Below are 18,420 nucleotides of genomic sequence, written 5' to 3' on the forward strand. Positions count from 1 at the left end.
TGAACAAAAGCTGGACCATTGTCCGATCCTATAGAACAGGGTAGTCCATATCGAGGTATTATTTCTCGTAGCAGGAATCTTACAACTTCTCCTGCTTTCTCTGTACGAGTAGGACATGCTTCTACCCAGCCTGAATAGGTGCACACAATTACCAGCAGGTAACGATGTCCACCCGATTTAGGCATCACTGTAAAGTCTATTTGTAGATCGGACATGGGGAGTCCCCCCATAAACTGAACTCCTGGTGGCTTTACTGGTCCTTGTCTTGCATTATTCTTAGCACACGTTACACATCTGCGTACAATGGCCTGAGTCAAGTTGGACAATCTTGGTATGTAGAAATGTTTCCTGAGAGATTCTTCAGTACTGTCTCTCCCAGAATGTGTCCCGTTGTGATAATTTTGGACAATTTCTACCGCTAGCGATGCTGGTATAACTATTCTTCCATCTTCTAGCTGATACCACTTATTCTCCAGATACTTTCCCGGTTCAGTCTTTAACCACTCCTCTTCTTGAGCTGTATAAACTGGAGTCCATTGAGACAGTGGGGTTGGTATTAGAGCAGCTATATGCCCCACATACTCCTGTCTTCCTGATTCAGCAGCACGCTTAGCTGCACTATCTGCCATCCGATTTCCCTTGGTTACATCACCATCTCCTCTCAGATGCGCTCGACAATGTATGATATCGACTTCTTTCGGCTCCCACACTGCTTCCAATAGTTGTAGGATTTCAGCTGCGTACTTAATTTCTTTGCCTTCTGAATTCAGTAGTCCTCTTTCTTTATACAAAGCTCCGTGGGCATGAGTGGTTAAAAACGCATACTTAGAGTCCGTATAGATATTTACTCTTAAACCTTCAGCCAATTGTAACGCTCGTGTTAGTGCTATTAATTCTGCCTTTTGTGCTGATGTTCCTTTCGCCAGTGGCCGTGCTTCTATCACCTTGTCTATTGTTGTTACTGCATATCCTGCATAGCGGATCCCTTCTTTCACATAACTACTGCCGTCGGTGTAATATTGAACATCGGGGTTCTGGATGGGAAAATCACGAAGATCTGGTCTACTTGAAAATACTTCATCCATTACTTCCAAACAATCATGTTGACTTTCAGTAGGTTGTGGCAAAAGGGTAGCTGGATTTAAGGTGTTTACAGTCTCTAAATGCACTCTTGGGTTTTCACACAACATTGCTTGATACTTGGTCATACGGCTGTTACTAAACCAATGATTTCCTTTGTAATCCAACAACGTCTGTACTGCATGTGGGACTCGTACATAAAGTTCTTGACCCAGAGTGAGTTTATCGGCTTCAGCTACTAGCAGGGCGGCTGCAGCTACGGCTCTTAGACAAGGTGGAAGTCCGCTGGCCACTGCATCCAGTTGCTTAGACATGTAGGCAACAGGTCTTTGCCATGATCCCAAGTACTGTGTCAATACTCCCACAGCCATTCTTCTTTGCTCGTGTACATATAAGTAGAATGGTCGTGTGTGATCAGGTAGACCTAATGCTGGGGCACTCATCAAAGCCTTCTTCACATCTTCAAATGCCGTTTGCTGTTCTTGGGTCCATAAGAAGGGGTCGTGCTCTGTACCTTTGATGGCTGCGTACAGAGGTTTTGCTAGTATCGCATAGCTGGGAATCCATATCCTACAGAAGCCTGCTGCCCCCAAGAATTCTCGCACTTGTCTTCTATTCTTGGGTATTGGTATTTGGCAAACAGCTTCTTTTCTCTCTGGCCCCATAATCCTTTGACCTTCAGAGATATGGAATCCCAGATACTTGACAGTTGGCAAACACAACTGAGCCTTCTTTCTGGACACCTTATATCCTGCCTTCCAGAGAATGTGTAGTAGATCGTGCGTTGCTTGCTGACAGATTTCTTTTGTAACTGCTGCTATCAACAAGTCATCTACATATTGTAACAAGACACACTCTCCTGGGATGGACTCGAAATCCAATAGATCTTGACTTAGGGCTGAACCAAATAGGGTAGGTGAATTTTTAAACCCTTGGGGCAGTCTTGTCCAAGTCATTTGGCGTTTTGAGCCCGTTACAGCGTTCTCCCATTGGAAAGCGAAAATACATTGACTTTCTGCGGCAATTCGGAGGCAAAAGAAGGCATCTTTGAGATCTAAGACTGTGAAGTAAGTAGCCCCGCCCGGAATTAAAGCAAGCAGGTTATATGGATTGGGTACAACTGGATGTATGCTAACAACCGCATCATTGACTGCTCTCAAGTCCTGCACAGGTCGATACTCATCTGTACCGGGCTTCTGAACAGGCAGCAATGGGGTATTCCAGGGGGAAGTACAGAATTTTAGGATACCATACCGTATGAACTTATCCAGATAGGATTGGATGTTCTTCTTAGCCTTCTGTGGGATGTGGTATTGTCTTAGGCTCACTGGATAAACCCCAAGTTTCAGTTCAATTTTTATAGGTGGAATATTGCGGGCCAGTCCTGGTGGGTTGTTCTCTGCCCAAACTCCTGGTATGTTAAACAATGTCTCATCACTCCTAGGGTTTTGGCTAGTCAACACTGTATAAAGTCGCCACTCTTCTTCCTTTGGTACGGATAAAGTCATAATACCTGAAGGTCCATTAAACTTTAAAGATGTTGTTCCATTTGGTAGGAACGTAATCTGCGCTTGTAATTTGGATAGCATATCACGTCCCAGCAATTGGACTGGACATTCAGGCATATAAAGGAATTGGTGTTTTACTACGTGGCCTCCCAATGTACAGAGTCGACTTTTAAGAACCGGTCTTTCAGCACTTCTTCCAGTTGCTCCTATCACAGTAATAGTCCTTCCAGATGGAGGAGCAACTAGATTAGTCACCACTGAATGTTCAGCACCAGTGTCGATCATGAACGCACTCCTTTTCCCCCCTATTGATACATCGACCATAGGCTCCGCTCGACCAAGGGGGATGGAGCCCGGTCGGTATCAATAGTCCTCCATGACCGTGTCAGCCAATCCTACGAAGTCCCTACCTTTTCTATCGCGGGACCTTTGCGCTGCTGGAATATACCTGTCTTCCCTAACACTTCCTCTGTTCCCATTACTCCCTCTATAACCATTACTCCCTCCGGGGCCTCCTCTACCTCTCGCTCTGCCTCTAAAGTTTCCATAACCTGTCCTAGGTCTGTCTTTCTCAGACTGTTCCCTTCGCGGACACTCATTTCTCCAATGCCCTTCTTCCCTACAGTAAGCGCACTGATTTCTACTTAGAGGTTCCTCATTCCATCTACTATCGCCTCTATCTGGGCCCCGTCTATCTACGCCTGCGATCGCTACCGCTAGCATATCAGCCTTTTTACGCATCTTGCGCTCCTCCTCTTTCTTGCTTTCTGTTTCCCTATTCATATAGACCTTATTAGCTACCTCCATTAGTTGGGAGATGGACATACCTGCAAACCCTTCTAACTTTTGTAGCTTGCGCTTAATATCTCCGTATGCTTGGCTGACAAAGGCGGAGTTAACCATTCGGGAATTGTCTGCGTCTTCCGGATTAAAGGGGGTATACAAGCGGTATGCCTCCAATAATCGGTCATAAAAGACACTGGGCGCTTCATCGCTTTTCTGAATCACCTCAACTGTCTTCGACATGTTAATGGCTTTCTTTCCTCCGGCTTTCATGCCAGCAATTATAGCGTCTCTATAGGCTCTGAGTTGAACCATATCAGCACCATTTACGTTCCAATCGGGATCAGTATTGGGATAGTGTGTTGCGGCCCATGCTGCTGGATTAGCTTGGTTCAAAGCACGGGCTCTATCTTCTAATGCTTTAATGGCTGCTTGATTTATTCTTGTCCTTTCCTCATTGTTAAATAAAGTCATTAATAACTGCTGGCAATCAGCCCATGTCGGATTATGCGTCTGTACTATTGAGGTGAACAGATCAGTCATGGCTTGTGGTTTCTCAGTATACGAGGAATTATGGGTCTTCCAGTTTAAAAGGTCGGTAGTGGTAAATGGGACATATACGAAGACTGGGTCAGCGTGTGCCATTTGACCTGCGGCATCGATATAAGCTGACCCGGGATTTAGGCGAAGAGGCATCTGATAGTGCTTTAATTGTTGGGCACCAGTCAACTGTCGGGTTTGGATGGGGCTACGTAGGGAAGCGTCAGTCATGGGTTCCGGTCGGGGAGAGATAGGGTATGGGGATATGGGAGGTTGGTTTTGGGAAAAGGTAGTGAATAGAACACTTCGGGCCGAGCTAGATGAAGCTTGACCGGAAGTCTGAAGTGGCGCCAAATCAGGATATTCGTTTCTAATGGGGGTGGGTTCTGGTTCCGGAAGGGGAGATTTAGTACGAGGGGGGGTGGATCCTGTACTGGAGGAGGAAGCGGAAGTGGATGGGGGTAATGAGGGGAGGGGTGCAGGACTTCCTGCGTTTGCGTCACTTCTTCTTAACGGGAAGTAAGGGGGCGGCAAAGGGATCTCGGACTCAGGGGGCGTGTCCAAAATGGGCCTAACACCAGTCCTAGTGGACGAACAAGTCCTAGCTACCATGAGGCGACACTGCTCCTCGTGGCATGTCTGGAGCCATTTTGGCGAGTCATTTACGGCCTGTCTCCAACAATCAATATAAGGAAACTGGCCGTAAAGTTCTGGCCTACCTGATACAGCCACGTAAGCGCTGTACCAGAGTTGGATCCAAACTGCCACGTGGCGGCCATGCCGCAACCAAAGTAGGCCACTCCCTAGTGCACAAAGTAACTAAACGCACAGAAGACATCTTAACCCCAAAATCACAGGTTTTGAATCCCTTTTTAAAATTCTTAACCATACATCCTAAGGGATCCGGAATCGTTGACTGCGACGCACCCATTTTTAACAATGGAACGTCGTCGACAACGATTACTATACACGCGTACTATTCAACAGTCACACCCGTTTCCTCTGGCAACAGCACCACGTGGTACGGTTACCAAGTGAAACGTACACAATAACAATAAACACTCAGGGAATTCCCGTACACACAGCTGCTACACCAGTCACTATATAATCAATATTATGCCCTTTGGCGTAACTATACAGTCACCCACGCTATAATTCTCTATATACGAATTACCCGTCTATAACACACCCCAGTAACATCGTCTTTTACAAATAGCGGTTACAGTACGGTTAGCATAGGTCAAAGCACAAGTTAAGGTCACAATACAATTATTAGTGGTTATGGTGTTAAACATGCAATGGACGACAATGATTAGTACTTATTATACAATGTCAGTAAATATACAGGGTTATGGTACCGTGCACTATAATACAGCAACACACTATTAACACTCTCGCTAGACGGCTGAGCTCGCGCTATCTAACAAGATATACACTTTACTAAAACAATCGTTAACACATTTACAATTCCCAACTAAACTATTGGCCAGTACCTTGAATGGACTACCTAAAACTATATACACCCGTTTTGGTTAGCCACACTGCCCAATCACCACATATATAGCGAGCTAGAGAACCGAATTTACACAGGCGCCTCTTAGTCGCACTATACAACGAGCTAGAGAACCGAATTTACACAGGCGCCTCTTAGTCGTACTATCAAAAGTCTAGTGGGTTCCAAATTTACACGCCTTCCCACTTAGCCCAGATAGGATGAGAACTAGCGAACCGAATTTACACAGGCGCCGCTTAGTCTCCCGGTCCCTCCGACCTAGCGAACGTAATATACACCCTAGAACGCTAGTCTAGACAAGACACCGGTGTCCGGCTAGGGCTTATTTTACACCAGAGCGCCCTGCCTGACTAACCAAATCAAACGGTCTGACTAAAGAGCGTTCGATCGAGCGGTGCGCCTTCGCTCCTTCCCTCCGACAGAGGGGGCAGATACAGATTCAAAAACCCCTTTGGGCCTACCGCACAATCGGTATACCCCTAGCGGGTCCTGCCGTCTAAAACAGCAGTTGTCTTACCTCCTCGTTCCTGAACCTGAGTTCACACTCATCGACGGGGACACCCCAGCACTTCTCACGTAGAGGCCGATGATCTCCTGGACAACAGACCAGTGGCGCCGAGACGAAGGGAGGTCCACGCAGAAGTTCAGGGGTGCAGCCGTAGAGAACGTGGGCAAAGATAGACCGTCTCACGCCTCTGCCTCTCAGCTACCGTTGAACGATGAGCTTCCCGGCCAATGCACCAAATGATACCGGAGAAACTGACGGAAGCCAAGCACAGAGAGATGGACACAGGTTTCTTCAGGAAGGAAGAGATTCTTTATTGGATCACCGATCGGGACTCAGAGGGACTAGCGTCACCAAAATACAGCAAAATCTGAGCCCCGGACAATAGTGCAGGCTCCTTATATAGGCATATAACTCCTCCCATATTAAGCTCCACCCGCACATTCTCTTAACCAATCAACACAAATAAGAATTAACTTCCTGTTTGACCGCATGGCTTGTCCAGCACAATGGAGGAGGGGGAATACTATATCCTGTATTCTTGCACATGCTCCGTACACTACTGATCGTATCTTGCCTCGTGCAACCAACTGATCGATACGTCAGCATATGCACGTACACATGCCACGTGGTAATCTCGGCCTACTAAATTTATTTTTACCGAGATTCCACCACACGCTGTCATGTCGGGAATAGATCCATGACCCAGCAGATCGCATGAGAAACGCACTGGGCAGTTATTACGTCTGAATATGAAAGGAAGACAGGACATGTTGGAAAAGGAAAGGCCAATCCAGGGTTAGACAGGAAGAAAAATTTATAATAGGAAAACAACAAATAATTTACTTTTCATCATATAAATTATCTGATTGACAGACGTGTGAAAATATAATTCTAAAGAATGTATATTCACTGCCTTTCAGCAGAAATGAAAGGGTTAATCACTGATAAATTCAGATCATGGTCAACCATGAGCATTGTTTGTTTTTACAGCCCTCCCTCTCCTTTACCTGCGCTCCTGTACTGGTCATTAAATCTATATAACTAAACTAGAAACTATAGTTTGTGTTTTCAAAGAGGATATTGTGGAATCTAACATGAACTGATTAGTGGAGGAAAGGAATTCAATAGGGAGTTAAAGGATTACTCCAAACCGTGTTGGCTTTGTTTGTTTTTTTTGCTCAAGCTTTCCCAAGCAGAAATGCTACACATCTAGTACACAACCATCACAACCACTTAAAAAGCATAAGTGGTTATGGTGATTGGAGTAACCCTTTAAAGTGTCTTCTGTCACGTTAAAAGCCTTTTTCACAGGGATGGATTTGCCAATAGGCAGGGCGCTGCATTAAAACTAATGGTGATATCACCGCTTCGTGTCTGGTGGCTGCGGGGTGCAGGGGAAGACAGGGTTCATTTACCTGAAGCTGTCCCTCGCAGTTGCCGCCATCTGCATCCATTGAAGTACAACACTAAGGTCTATGGAGGATCTTGCAAGACCGCAGGAGCCTCCGTAGACAATGCCGTTTTTTTCACAACCGCCATTCGTGATGGCTGGGGATAATGACAAAACTGAACAGATATAGCTCCGCCTTTTGTTAAGGTTTTTCAAGCGTTGGAAGATGCGTAAGACAAAGTTGTCCCTATTTTGTCTTTAGATTTCTTTTGACTGGGTGGGAATTTACAGCCAAATGGAGAATTTCATTGGAAGCGGGTGACAGAGCCTCTTTGAGAGCTTAATGGGCCTAGGACTGAGATTTAAACTGAGCCTAATCAGAGAATTCAAATGTATCCATAAAGATCACCACTTCCATAAACATAAGCTAGACACTGCAGCCATATATAAAAACTCCCAGCTGGCAGGATATCACGGCAAATCAAGCTGCAAAGGACTACAATTCACATGATGCCCAGGAATAAAGTCTAGTTAAAAGGCTTTTTAATGTATTTAAGAACCAAAGTGGCCTAATAATCTAAAATAAAGGGGAATACATGTAACGAATGTATTGAAAAGAAAATGGAGAGATGTATAAAAAGTATCACATTTTTTTTCTTTTTATTTAATGTATAAAACATCCTTTAGATTGTGAATGTGCCTTATTTCCTAGTATTATTACTTATTTGTCTTATTTTGTTTATGTAATCAGTGGTAAAATCAGTTGGGGGGCGAAAAAAGCAAAAAATCGAAAACAAGAATAAAAATGAGAAATATAGTTTATTTGGCTCATTACAGAATAGGGCCAACGTGTAAAGGGTGAAGTATTGGATCTACACATAAGAAAATGCCCCACAAAATTAGTGAAAGTGGAAAATATGTCAAAGTGAGAGTTACAATTTTTGTATATTAACCTCATAGTTAAAATCAGAGTGTTCCTTTAATGACACTCAACTAAAAACTAGAAAGTTTTAAAAAAATATATTTCCATCTAGTCTATAGTGCAATCTTGTGCTATTTAGGTACAAAACTAAAATACACGATACTATTATCTGTCACAACTTGCTGAAACATGTTGTCCTCAAACTGGGGTAACACTGGTTCTGCCAAATGCCAGAATAAAACAGGCCACATCTGTAGATAAAAACGTGGTAGAAATGACATTGTAATAAATAGAAACTGCAATTTTGGTGTGGCCCTTTGTGATGACGTCAGAGTGCAGGCTTGGAGTCCCAGCACCTGTGCTCTAATGTTGTCACAGAGCCCCAAACCAGAAGTGGACACACAAAGTACATACAGCTTGAATTTGTGAGCTGATTTTATGGTAATATTATCTAACAAACTGGTGTGAAATATTTGGACAGGGGCCATAAGGGGCGCAATTTCAGTGCTTGCCATAGGCGCTGTCTTCAGTAGAAACGCTTCTTGTCCCACGCTGACCGTTTTGCAGTTTGCAACGTTCAGAGTGAGCACGTGCACGCAGCCCTGGGAATTCCTGAACTTCTACAAAGGGAGAGGGAGAACTACACAAGGTCTGGATATAGGATCTTGCAGCGGACATAAAAATATATCCTCCCAGGCTATAGTCAAACGGTGAACAGCAAAATGGGCGAATGGCAGAGAGGGTTAGGGGATTTAAGGTTAGGGGTGGTTGATTATGTTTACATGTGAAGTTAGGTTAGGGGATTTAAGATTATGAGTTCCTTAGGGTTAGGCAGTTTAAGGTTAGCAGTGGGAACTGTTGGTGTAAAGATTAAAATTAAAGGACGATTTACATGGAATTCATAGTCACAAAAACATGGGTTCAAGTAGGGATTGCATGCTAATTGTAAAACTGCCTGGGAACCCCATAATACTTACAGTTTGTGCAACCATTTAGAAAAAATAAAATGGAAATTACTTTTTAGCTATACATTTGTAAGGAATTTGGGTCATTTCTGTCATTTATTTATGTCGTCTGCTATGTCAGTGCCCATAGTGCCTCTGGTTGTATTTGTAAAAATGTTGGTTATACTACTTGTGTCAACTAATAATGGCAACTCTTAACCATGTCAATTCTGAAATAACGAATAAGAAACACATGCTATATATATCTAGGTATGATGTTCACAGGTCCCACGGTCAGGACTGTCATAAACATATCAAGACAGGTTCCAATATGAATTTTGAATTGTTCGATTTAATTTTGTAATGGGTGTTACAGTGGCAACACCCACACAAATACATTACTGAGACCTGTTATAACATGCTCACACGTAATGTATATAATATTCATTGTGCACATTATCAGGATTAAATATGTCACAAATCTCTATCTTCCTTCCTCCCCAGTCTCATTACTGCAGTTTATTCCTGTAAGACTCTCGGCATTGCTATCATGTGTTATATGTGGGACAGATATATTTTACCTATTCATAGGATACATTGAGATATCTCTAATTTTCAAGTATGTCATGGGCCCACAAACATGCCATTGTTTCATTAGGGTACAATAAAATATTAAAAATGCAAAACAATATTAAAACTCACATATAAATTTAACACAGAACTTATCAACCATGATTACAGGTGCATTCTGTATTGAGATATGTTGAGAGGGACGTTTTAAAGGATTTTAGATGGGTGGAAGGTCTGCATGTGGAGGATCGAGCCACTTTATTTTTGTATTGAGGTAGGCTAAATAAAGTGCGGGTATTTGACTGCTGACCTTTTTAACTACCTCATTGCCAAATAAACACACCAACACTTTTATAATGGATTAGGGAACAGCAACAGCTTTATTAATATTTCCAAAACAGGCAACTGTTTAATAGGGGTGATTATCCCACCAGACATATCACTTTAATCTCCAGAGTCCGAAGCAGCCTGCCTTCCGCTTTCAGCCCAAGCAGGCTTCGACTCTCCAATTTTCCAATTCGGCACTTGCCTTCAAATGCACTGGCCTGCATGCTGTGACAAAACGGAAACAGAAAAACAGACAGAAGAACACAAACCATCAATATCATAAGCACCACAGGGTCGGTGGGCGGGAAATAGCTAGATCCCTATACTCCCTCCTTCCAAATAACTGGTAAGACCCTCCCCTAACTACACTTGATCTGTCCCTAACTTGCAATGGTGTTGCACATTAAATCCAATCCCTTACTTCGGGCAGCAGTCACACTTCCCTTCCTTGCAGTCCAGGGAATCCCTGGCTTGGACGTTATAGGAGGTGGGAATGGCCGGTGAGTCCTTACTGTGGGCAGCAGTCACGCTTCTCTTCCTTTCAGTCCAGGGAATCCCTGGATCGGATGTTATAGGAGGTGGGAATGGCTGGTGAGTCCTTACTCTGGACAGCAGTCACGCTTCCCATCCTTGCAGTCCAAGGAATCCCTGGATTGGACGTTATACGAGGTGGGAATGGCCAGTGAGTCCTTACTGTGGGCAGCAGTCACGCTTCCCTTCCTTACAATCCAGGGAATCCCTGGATTGGACGTTATAGGAGGTGGGAATGGCCGGTGAGTCCTTACTGTGGGCAGCAGTCACACTTCTCTTCCTTTCAGTCCAGGGAATCCCTGGATCGGACGTTATAGGAGGTGGGAATGGCCGGTGAGTCCTTACTCTGGACAGCAGTCACGCTTCCCTTCCTTGCAGTCCAGGGAATCCCTGTATTGGACGTTATAGGAGGTGGAAATGGCCGGTGAGTCCTTACTTTGGGCAGCAGTCAAGCTTCCCTTCCTTGCAATCCAGGGAATCCCTGGATTGGACGTTATAGGAGGTGGGAATGGCCGGAGAGTCCTTACTCTGGGCTGCAGTCACGCCTCCCTTCCTTACAGTCCAGGGTATCCCTGGATCGGACGTTATAGGAGGTGGGAATGGCCGGTGGGAGCATTCTACTCAGGTAGAGAGGGAGCTTCCCACCCTACCAAGAAGGTTTTATTAGGGGATGAATATCTGTAACAATGGGATATCATTTTCTAGCTTTTGTGTCACATGGAAAGCTGTCAGTGTTGGAACTTTCTTTTTTGTTGATGCTTTATGTGTTGGCATTATAACAAAAGATCAATCCCCAGTACAGGAACATGAGCTAGCGAGTATAACATCAGAATTTCAATGAGATTCAGCTTTTCAAATGTTTACATTGCAAGAACTGGCTGAAAACTTCCTTTCAGGGAGGCGAATTATTCTTACTGACCTAGATCTGAAGTTTCCAGGGGCTTAGAAGGACTCTATAAGTATCATAACAACTACAAAATATTGTACATAATCATTAGGTTTTTCTGTGAAATCATTTTGGTTAGGCACCTGAAGTCGGCTCCACTGTGCCTGCTCATATAATATGGAAGATTCACTTCAGTATCACCTGTCCAAAGCCATTAAACGTGGATGTCAAGATGTCATAGCATGGCGTTAACAGTTATACAGCTCTGGACAGATAAAGCGGATGTTTCCAAACGCCTTTAGAAGGAGCAGACTGTCGGTGATGGAATTTTTCAAATTACACAAAACGGTTTAAAAGAGAATGGGGGAACAGTACCCAAAGGCCCATAGCACAAAAAATACTACAATAAAATTTAATAAATATACAGTAAACCTTTCTACAGTCTATCTCTGTGTATCAATGTATATTCTGAGCTATTATTGTATATCATTGTGTTTAGTCCCAGGTACCATTGTATATTTTTGTGCTTAGCTGCATATAACTGTACATCCTTGTCTATTACTGTTTATCACTGTGTACCAATGTGAATTATTATGTATCTCTGTACATCCCTGTGTATCATTATGTATCTCTGTATACCATACGTGTATCAATATATATCCCTGTGTATCATTATGTATCACTGTATATCCCTCCGTGTCATTGTGTATCGCTATATATCCCCATGAGTATATCCCTGTGTATAATTTTGTATCACTGTATATCCCTCTGTGTCATTGTGTATTGCTATATATCCCCCTGAGTATATCCCTGTGTATCATTATGTATCACTGTATATCCCTCTGTGTCATTGTGTATCGCTATATATCCCCTGAGTATATCCCTGTGTATAATTATGTATCACTGTATATCCCTCTGTGTCATTGTGTATTGCTATATATCCCCATGAGTATATCCCTGTGTATAATTATGTATCACTGTATATCCCTCCGTGTCATTGTGTATCGCTATATATCCCCCTGAGTATATCCCTGTGTATCATTATGTATCACTGTATATCCCTCTGTGTCATTGTGTATCGCTATATATCCCCCTGAGTATATCCTTGTGTATCATTATGTATCACTGTATATCCCTCCGTGTCATTGTGTATCGCTATATATCCCCCTGAGTATATCCCTGTGTATCATTATGTATCACTGTATATCCCTCCGTGTCATTGTGTATCGCTATATATCCCCCTGAGTATATCCTTGTGTATCATTATGTATCACTGTATATCCCTCTGTGTCATTGTGTATCGCTATATATCCCGTGAGTATATCCCTGTGTATAATTTTGTATCACTGTATATCCCTCTGTGTCATTGTGTATTGCTATATATCCCCCTGAGTATATCCTTGTGTATCATTATGTATCACTGTATATCCCTCTGTGTCATTGTGTATTGCTATATATCCCCTGAGTATATCCCTGTGTATCATTATGTATCACTGTATATCCCTCTGTGTTGTTGTGTATCGCTATATATCCCCATGAGTATATCCCTGTGTATAATTTTGTATCACTGTATATCCCTCTGTGTCATTGTGTATCGCTATATATCCCCATGAGTATATCCCTGTGTATCATTATGTATCACTGTATATCCCTCCGTGTCATTGTGTATCGCTATATATCCCCATGAGTATATCCCTGTGTATCATTATGTATCACTGTATATCCCTCCGTGTCATTGTGTATCGCTATATATCCCCCTGAGTATATCCCTGTGTATCATTATGTATCACTGTATATCCCTCTGTGTTGTTGTGTATCGCTATATATCCCCATGAGTATATCCCTGTGTATAATTTTGTATCACTGTATATCCCTCTGTGTCATTGTGTATCGCTATATATCCCCATGAGTATATCCCTGTGTATCATTATGTATCACTGTATATCCCTCCGTGTCATTGTGTATCGCTATATATCCCCATGAGTATATCCTTGTGTATCATTATGTATCACTGTATATCCCTCTGTGTCATTGTGTATTGCTATATATCCCCATGAGTATATCCCTGTGTATCATTATATATCACTGTATATCCCTCTGTCATTGTGTATTGCTATATATCCCCCTGAGTATATCCCTGTGTATCATTATGTATCACTGTATATCCCTCTGTGTCATTGTGTATCGCTATATATCCCCCTGAGTATATCCTTGTGTATAATTATGTATCACTGTATACCCCTCTGTGTCATTGTGTATCGCTATATATCCCCCTGAGTATATCCTTGTGTATCATTATGTATCACTGTATATCCCTCTGTGTCATTGTGTATCGCTATATATCCCCCTGAGTATATCCTTGTGTATCATTATGTATCACTGTATATCCCTCTGTGTCATTGTGTATCGCTATATATCCCCATGAGTTTATCCCTGTGTATCATTATGTATCACTGTATATCCCTCTGTGTCATTGTGTATCGCTATATATCCCCATGAGTATATCCCTGTGTATAATTTTGTATCACTGTATACCCCATTTGTATCACAAACTATGAAATTAATGTATGGGTGTAACAGACATTTCACTGCTACAATGCTATCCAGTGTTAATGTAACTCCTAATACCAAAGAAAGTTAGCAACTCACACAATCAGCATGCTCTATCAACACTTCTACATCCACAGCTAATTTAACATCCATCATGCAAACCTGTAAATATTGAGCAATGATATTAAGTCTTTCCTTAAGAAAAAGAAAATGTATTTATGGTAGGTGCCTGTTACACCCATCAATTTATTTCATAGTGATAGCTTGATATCTTTACCTCTCTATGGCCTCGATTTAATATTGTTGGATAAGTCTTCCAAATAATTTAATATAGTTGGATAAACTTTGAAAGTAATTTAATATTATGTAAAATATTTTAATTTGTTTTAATTTTATATATATATATATATATATATATATATATATATTTCCCCCTAAAATTATAAAAAAAAATATATTTTTGAAAAATAAAAATCTAAACATTTATCCTACAATATTCAATTCCCATATCTGTGATATAGCTCACATTTTTTACAAACCTCCGTAAAACAAAAAAATATTTTCTACCTAACATGGTTAGACTGCAATCACTAGTGGGATATGGTCAAAGACGTTGCTTTTCATTTCATCTTAATTCCCTACTAGCTGCTTCAATCCACATTCTACCTGCTGCAGGAAATGTTTTATCTTTCTTTAGCTGAGATTCTTTGTGCATAGCGTTTACAAACCTAGTCTGTCCTCTGCACTCATGTCTAGGGTTAGAGGTAGGACAATCAGAGGAACCATCTGGACTAGTAGATAAAGTTTATTAAGCTATATTGGCATTAATATGCTGTTAGTTATGCTGTCAGGGTTGGAGGATGCCCATAGTGACAATTAATGTTCAGCATGGAGTACCCTTGCCACCTGTATTGGTAACTATTGCACTCCTGCTTGTGGGCCCCAAATGACTGACGGATAAGTGTAATTTCTAACCTTCTCTCCCTGACTGTCGCAGACAAGGAAAAGGTTGCACCAATCAGGGGCCTCTCATTCTGCCCAATGGAATATGATGTTCTGTGGGATACTAGTTCAACCCCAGCATCGGTTCCACTAATCAGATAAGATGAGCGCCATACAGCTCACAGTCCAGCACACACGTTTGTGAATTGGGTTATGCACTGTGTTTGCTCAAGTCACTAACTGGAAATACACAGTCACATACAGAGACAGGGGAGGCTGGGACATACACACCATCAGCCCACACTGTGTGCACGCACCATATAAATATATGTATGGTCGGTATAGGAAATATTGATTCTACCGTTTACCTCTGATGGAAAATGTGCAGGCTTATAGTTGCAAATCATTCCATTTATTAGAAACTGTGAGCACAGGCAGCATTGAGCATGTGTTGTTATAGTGCGGGGAATACCTCTTTAATAAAGGAGTGGGTTTTGTAAAAACTGGGGCACTACTCAGGTCATCAGGGTTTATTTCATTATGAATGATAAACCACAAAATCCTAAAGGACCTCATCTTATCAGCTCTCACTGTATTGCATGGGCACTTATTCAAATTAATTTCTTAATTCATATATTTTATTTTTAAGGGGAAATGGCATTCAAATGATATAAGGCATCAAGAAGAAGCGCTCTCATTAATGGAGCAGAACCATGCCGTTCTCCTTCTCTTCCCTTTCACTATTAGATCCCTCTTGGATAACATCTGTCAATTCTGCGTCCCACGTTTCCAGGCAACTTCCAGCAGCTATTTTCTGTCTTCTATTTTCTATATTCGCTGTGTCCTAATGCCAACAGGCTGTGATTTGCATCCTGTTGGTGTAGGACTCTGAATTCTCCCAGCAGCTTTCTTAAAATCTTCTACAAAAGGCTTTTCAGATCTCTACAGCTCAATATTTCCAGCCATTAGCAAATCCGATTGGTTGTTCAGCCTGAAAGAGGAGCCTTTTGATTTACTAGAGCAGGTGCAAATTCTCAAACAGGATTATTTACTAAGGTGAAAAAAGGCCAAAATAGCTAAATTTGAAAAAGTCAGCTATCTTTCCATTAACACACGTTTCTCAATTTAGTAAATAACCCTGAAAATAGACTTTAGGTTGTGTTGGCGTGCATTGCAGTGTGCTCTGTATTGAATGTTCTGCTATAATAGACTTTAGGTTGTGTTGGCGTGCATTGCAGTGTGCTCTGTATTGAATGTTCTGCTATAGTAGACTTAAGGTTGTGTTGGGGTACATTGCAGTGTGCTCTGTATTGAATGTTCTGCTATAGTAGACTTTAGGTTGTGTTGGGGTACATTGCAGTGTGCTCTGTATTGAATGTTCTGCTATAGTAGACTTTAGGTTGTGTTGGCGTGCATTGCAGTGTGCTCTGTATTGAATGTTCTGCTATAGTAGACTTTAGGTTGTGTTGGGGTACATTGCAGTGTGCTCTGTATTGAATGTTCTGCTATAGTAGACTTTAGGTTGTGTTGGCGTGCATTGCAGTGTGCTCTGTATTGAATGTTCTGCTATAGTAGACTTTAGGTTGTGTTGGGGTACATTGCAGTGTGCTCTGTATTGAATGTTCTGCTATAGTAGACTTTAGGTTGTGTTGGCGTGCATTGCAGTGTGCTCTGTATTGAATGTTCTGCTATAGTAGACTTTAGGTTGTGTTGGGGTACATTGCAGTGTGCTCTGTATTGAATGTTCTGCTATAGTAGACTTTAGGTTGTGTTGGCGTGCATTGCAGTGTGCTCTGTATTGAATGTTCTGCTACAGTAGACTTTAGGTTGTGTTGGCGTGCATTGCAGTGTGCTCTGTATTGAATGTTCTGCCATAGTAGACTTTTTGAGTTGATTCCCAGTCTACTGATTTGGATTTAAAGTCATGACTTATCTGATTTTTCCAATACCAACTCTCTTTTATGTGATCAGTAATTTCTGGATAAAATTCACACATATCAGTTGGTTCCGCATGTTTTTAACACAATATACACAATGTCTCAGCGCATTCTGATAACATCTAAATAAATGTGTTTCTCTTCTAACCAGTAACAATAATCTAGTCCATGAAATGGTTATATTCCAGGCGGGTGTTGGAGTCGATGTCGCCAACTCCAGCCATAACGAAAGCCCACAATATTTTAAAAAGAAAAATCACGAGTGACAATCAATAAAGAGCGTCGTGGCTGTCTCTTAACAAAACACTAGAGCATTAGGAATAGAAACATTCTAATTTAAGAAGAAAGGAGAAACACTACGTCAGTTCTACAGCAACAGGATTAGAATTGTCCCAGTATGTGCTTAATAATAAGATGCTTAGCATCATACAGTCATTTCTTGTTAGTGTTTCAACATAAGCTTCTTTTCTTGTTATAGAACTGAGGAACCTGCACAGAAAGACAGTGAATCGGACCTCAGAGCGGCCAGCCTAGCACCCTCTCAACCTGAGCTGTGCGTTGTGGGACAAGGACTCCAAAAAGAGTGACTGCGGGTAGCCGGAGAACCATGACCCTGTGAATACGTTTCACTGTAAATGTTTTTGCACAGAAGCATTATGGGATTTAATATCAGATATGTTGACTGACACTATTCAGTAATCTTACTGTCATCATGGATAAATGTTAGTAGAAAAACTCCTTGTCTTCTAAAGTGCACAGGATAATCTGCTATGCAGATACATTTGTGGCTAAAATTGGGAGGATATATAATTTCTGTTATGATTTGGATGGTATTTATTACTGATAATGTAATATATGTGTGCATTGTTATTCTTAGAGTATCATGGTTTGCCTTCATATCAGACATACTTATGAGTCCTAGGGGTGTAGAGTGGCTTATAATCAGGGACATATTTACCGTTGGGCAGAAAAGCATCCTTAACCCCTTAACAACCAATGATGGAATAATTATATTGTTACAAATTAGTTTTTCTGTGCTATAGCGTCGCTGAACATCCTCACGCTATGTGACGACCTCCAGCATCGCTGAAATCCCCATAGGAAAGCATTGAAAGCATTTCCAATGCTTTCCTATGGGGAGGTTTAATGCGCATGCGCGGCATTACCGCGCATGAGCATAAGTGTATCCCCGTCGCCAGCCGCGCATGCGCAATAGGTCTCCCCCGCCGGATGACATCGGAGGGGGAGGAGGGTGGGAGGAGGGTAGGACATCGGCGCTGGATACAGGTAAGTCACTGAAGGGGTTTTAACCCCTTCAGCAACTTGAGATCGGGGGTGGGAGGGAGAGGGGACCTTCATTGCCAGGAAAATGGTTTGTTTTCCTGGCACTGGAGAGTCCCTTTAAGCTTGAGCAACAAGGAAATCTAATTTATTTTACTGATAAATTGGTGGAGATTAGTTTCCTTCTAATGTACTAGATGCCAGCTGA

General features: G+C 42.1%; 1 protein-coding gene across 4 annotated transcripts in view; it reads left to right on the forward strand.

Moving 5' to 3' along the window:
- Nucleotides 1–18,191, forward strand: part of PCARE (photoreceptor cilium actin regulator) — a 43,673-nt gene extending 25,482 nt beyond the window's left edge. For all 4 annotated transcript variants that reach the window (XM_063444087.1, XM_063444086.1, XM_063444085.1 and 1 more), the window contains one exon: nt 17,410–18,191. In XM_063444087.1, coding sequence (XP_063300157.1) covers nt 17,410–17,518 — 109 coding nt within the window. In that variant the 3' untranslated portion in view covers nt 17,519–18,191. The remainder of the gene's footprint in view (nt 1–17,409) is intronic.
- Nucleotides 18,192–18,420: the final 229 nt, after the last annotated feature.

The sequence above is a fragment of the Pelobates fuscus genome, chromosome 2, assembly GCF_036172605.1.
Source record: "Pelobates fuscus isolate aPelFus1 chromosome 2, aPelFus1.pri, whole genome shotgun sequence".
In the NCBI taxonomy this organism is placed as follows: domain Eukaryota; kingdom Metazoa; phylum Chordata; class Amphibia; order Anura; family Pelobatidae; genus Pelobates; species Pelobates fuscus.